The sequence below is a fragment of the Buceros rhinoceros genome, unplaced genomic scaffold (genome assembly GCF_000710305.1).
Source record: "Buceros rhinoceros silvestris isolate BGI_N320 unplaced genomic scaffold, ASM71030v1 scaffold30121, whole genome shotgun sequence".
NCBI lineage: Eukaryota > Metazoa > Chordata > Aves > Bucerotiformes > Bucerotidae > Buceros > Buceros rhinoceros.
Genome location: NW_010392979.1, coordinates 3,036 through 7,441, shown reverse-complemented (window position 1 = coordinate 7,441; position 4,406 = coordinate 3,036). Strand labels below are relative to the sequence as shown.

The window sequence follows — 4,406 nt, the reverse complement described above, 5'->3', positions numbered from 1 at the left end:
AAAAGAGCTCTCTTCTGGAGCTAAATGTGATGTATTGTTTACGATCCAGGCGGGGTGGAGGGTGGGGGGTTGGAGGGAGCCCCCGACATTAAAATAAAATAAATACAGCCCAGCTTTCCAGCTTTTTGTTTCCTCTTGCGAAACGTGAAACTCTGGAAGGTTTTAGGGAAATACATCGCCGAGGGGGAAAGTTCCTCCTTCTCAAAGCAATTTCCTCCCCCACCTCCTCTCCTGAATGCTTTCTCTTCACTTTTTCTAGGTCTCGAGCAACTTAATTTTTGCCCTGCCTGAGTAGGGCAAATCGTGTGGCTGAAATGTCTTTGTTAGGGCAAAAGAAGTGTGGGTGTGTGTGGAAGGGGAGAAGGGGATCGTTCACTCTCGCTCGGCCGCTTTCTGTTTATTTATTTATTTATGCATTTTAAACAACAATAATAATATTAAAACCCCACCAACCTAAGAAGACAAAACTTTCTACCTTTCTTCTTGCCTAACTCCTGGTCATATATGCCTGCTTTCAGGTCCAGATAGGAAGCGAGGACGCCAAACCTACACCCGCTATCAGACCCTGGAACTGGAGAAGGAATTTCACTTCAATCGTTATCTGACTCGGCGGCGGAGGATAGAGATCGCCCATGCTCTCTGCCTGACGGAGAGGCAGATCAAAATCTGGTTCCAAAACCGGAGGATGAAATGGAAGAAGGAACACAAGGAAGAGAGCTCCAGCACCCCGGCTCCCAACGATCCCACGTCAGCAGCAGCCTCTGTCGAGAAAGTGGAAGAAGATGAAGAGGAGGAGGACTAAGAAGTCCCACTCGAGGAAGAGATCTCTTAGTATAATGTATGCACATGGCAGTTGGAAAAGCTCCCTTTAAAGAAAAAAGGGAAGAAAAAAAAGGAAAAGAAAAAAGAGACTCACTGTTTTTATTTTTTTAAAAATAATTTCACTTTAATAATCATCTTGCAAGCGAGCGTTTGCAATCATTAAAGCATTTCTTGGGGTGGCTTTCCAGCCTTCTCTCCACTCTCCCGTAGTCCCCAAACCTGCCCCGTGCCGATCCTTTCGTAATATCTCCTAAGAACATCCTACAATCATCTGTTTCTTCATTTACCCAAACCTGGGTAGGTTTGTCCAGGGGACATTTCAGTGGGAGAACTGCCGCTTGCACAGATCGTAAACCATGACCTTCTGAAGTAACTACCTGACTCAATAGTCCCAGTCGTGTGTAAGGGGAAAAGTGCATTAGGCTCACATTAGGAAAAACTACCTAATTTTGAATAAATAGGTCTGCACTTCTCAATTTTCTCTTTTTAAAAAATTAACTATTGTTAGAAAAGTATCATAACTAACAGCTACACTAACAAAAGATTAAACAGCAAGTAAGGGGGAAAAAAATTCTTCTACAAACCACTACAATCTACAGCAATGATTTGTACTACCTATTTTTGAGACTACCTATATATCTTGCTCCGCCTACCTATCTTGAAAGTATACTGTATTTTAGTAGTCAAAATAAAATAACATTACTAATGTGAATTGTGTAATGCTTTTAGAAATATAAGTGTAGTCTTTCAAAAAGCATGCATCAATAGCTTTGGTATAGAATTTGGTACCGAAAAGGCTGAATATATTTAAATTTAAAATAATATATTTATTCCAAAGCAATTATAAATGAAAAGCGTATGCTGCAATATGTCTTTTGTTCTCAATTCTTTACTGTTGCAAGTGACGAAGCATAACACACACCAATATTGTACAAAGCGGCTTAATATCTCCTGTCATCTCCTACCTTCGGCTGCCTCTGCTAAAGGCCGTTTTCCTATCCTAGGTTGATTTTACCTAATATAGTGGAAAGTGTTCTTTGAAAAGTCGGTTTAAATGACCATATAACCACCTTAAAAAAAAAAAAAACAACAAACAACAAAACAACAAACCTGTTTGTCCTGGTTATTCGAACGTGTTAATATGTAATACCGTGAATTTTCCTACAATAGTAGATACTGTATATTTGAAAGATTTTTTTTCATTTATATTCGTCTTGGAGCTCATTTGTAAGATCATGTCATAAATTGGGAAGTATGTAACTAATTTGGAAACTTTGTAGCATGATGTATTGTCAAGAACTCTGTATAAATCCGTCTTGCAGGTTTGGCTAAAGTTTATTCAAAAATTGTATGTTACAATGTGTTTCGATGTGTTCGTTGTGAACATTTGGCTATGCCGTGTAAGTATTGGAAGTGGGGAAAAAATGTGTGTGAACTCTCTTTGGAAGTGATTCCCTGTACAAGTATCTCCCACGATATATGTGTTTTATGTTACACAGAAAATAAATATGCTTGTTGACAATGACTTGTGTTGCTTTATTAGGGAAATAGTTTGAAGGAAGCATCAAAAAATAGTTTTCATACACAAATAAATTAGACCATATAAATACTATATGTCGTATTCAGATAAAAAATCCAAGGTGATTAATTGATAAGGATTAGTCAAATTTTCAGATAAAAAAATCCAAGGTGGTAAATTGATAATGATCAGTCAATTTTTCTATCTCGACTTCGGATTTTTTTTCCTAGCAGAACTGATTAATAAAGTGGAAAGCCTTCTTTCTGGGAGGGCTTCCTTCCACCGTGTTCCCATGTCCTGTTGAAATCATAACCCCAGTCCAGACGGCCAGCGATCAAGCCGAAATCGCATGCAGTGAAATTATGTTTTGTAATGAACAGAAAGTGCGATGCGAAACTTCCAAATGTAAATTATCTGGTCGGGTATGTGTGTGGTTTATGTGTGCGGCTTTCGGGGGTTGGGAGGCATCAGAGTGGCAGTAAAAGGGGGGAAAATTGCCCCAGTTTAGAAAATGAATTATTTTTGCCAAGTACCAGCTAATGTCAAGGAGATCTAATATTTTCAATCCAGTAAAAAAATTAAAAAAAAAAATAAAAGCTTGCCCGAAAAGTCCCTTAATTCGTCTGGGTAAATACGACCAGAACCAGAGCATCGCTTGTGCAGAAGTTCCTTTTTTCTACTACACTCCGTTCCTGGTCAATGTACTAATTGTAATTTTAATAAAATTAGTACAAAGTCCAGGTCTTTTAAAAAACTCCAGGGCTGCCTCTGTGGTAAGATGGCGCCTCTCTAAGACCTGCCTCTTCTTAGTGATGAGGAAAAGGCCATAAATCCGTTGTTGTTTATGAAAATTTACAACTTTGCAATACAACTTTATGAGTTGTTCGGTTTTTCCATTGGTCGTTGTCGGTCATGTGGATGGTAACCGTGAACATGAACTTTTTTATAATTTCCCTTGCGAGAATAGAGCCGCATTCTTTTGCTGAGCTCTGTCCTGCTTCGGATCTCTCTGGCTTTCAATCCCCATTTCATTTGTTCTTTGTAAGGCAATAGTGAACTAAGTGTGCGGAGGTTCGGCATAAGCAGCCGCCTAGAACACAGATCCGGGATGGCAATTTCCAGTTCCCCCGCTGGAAGGTGTGGCATATTGGATTCAAAGCACTGGCGTGGCAGATTTTCAACTTGCAACCTGGCTAATTTCCTGCTTCTTCTGGCACCAAAAGGAGGGCGATTCGTCTCCTGTGCAGCCAAAGCGACAGCTGTCAAAGTCGCAGGGGCTCCTGTGAGCCAGAACCTGAAAGGTGAGAAATGTATATGACACTACCGTAAACAGGGAAACATGGTTTAATACGTTTAAATATTAGACATGTGCAGTTAAACCAAATGGAAATGTTACCGGCCAAAAATAGAGGTGGCTGCAGCTCAGTCGATTTCGACTTAACCAGTGCATGCAAAAATATGCCTAAATAAAATGTCTACTTTCTATTATCTAGCAAGGAAGCCGTGGATTTTAATATTTTTCCTCCACGAAGTTTATTTCTGTTTGCTGTTACCGGGGGGTTGCTGTGACATTCAGGTTATTTTTCTAAGAATTCAGGTTTACAGCTTCAATGAGAGGGGATTATTTTTTTTTCCAGAGTCAGGAAAAAAAAAAAAAAGAAACCGCCCGAAATTTATTTCGCAGCATTAACTTAAAGTTAATTTTTGGCAGCTGGAATTTAGATGTAATTTTTTTTTTCAGCATTTCAGAAAAAAAACACGCCAGTCAGCACAACGTCTCCTGGCACCCCTGGCATGTCCAGGAGAAACGTTATATCTAGACGGCGGTAATAGCGCGAATGTGTCTTTGATTTTCTTTATCAGATCGAACGCTGCCTGCAAAATCCCCGTGCCCCGCCGTGGGTCCGTCGGAAAAACGCTCCCGGCGCTTGCCGGCGTGGGTAGCTTGCGCTCCCCGGCTGCGCGGAGCGAGCTTTGCAGCGGCTAGACCGATTTCAGCGCCGGAGACGGAGGGTTTTTTTCCCCCTTTCTCTCCTTGTTGTGACTGTTACGGTGCGGCGCTGGG

At 40.7% G+C, this 4,406-nt stretch overlaps 1 protein-coding gene across 1 annotated transcript; it reads left to right on the top strand.

Moving 5' to 3' along the window:
• Window positions 1–458: 458 nt before the first annotated feature.
• On the top strand, window positions 459–802 carry LOC104500968 (homeobox protein Hox-A7; the record flags this gene model as incomplete). The annotated part of the gene is made up of 1 exon (XM_010144698.1): window positions 459–802. A coding segment is annotated over one exon (344 nt), but the record flags the coding sequence as incomplete, so codon positions are not given.
• Between the last annotated feature and the right edge of the window lie 3,604 nt (window positions 803–4,406).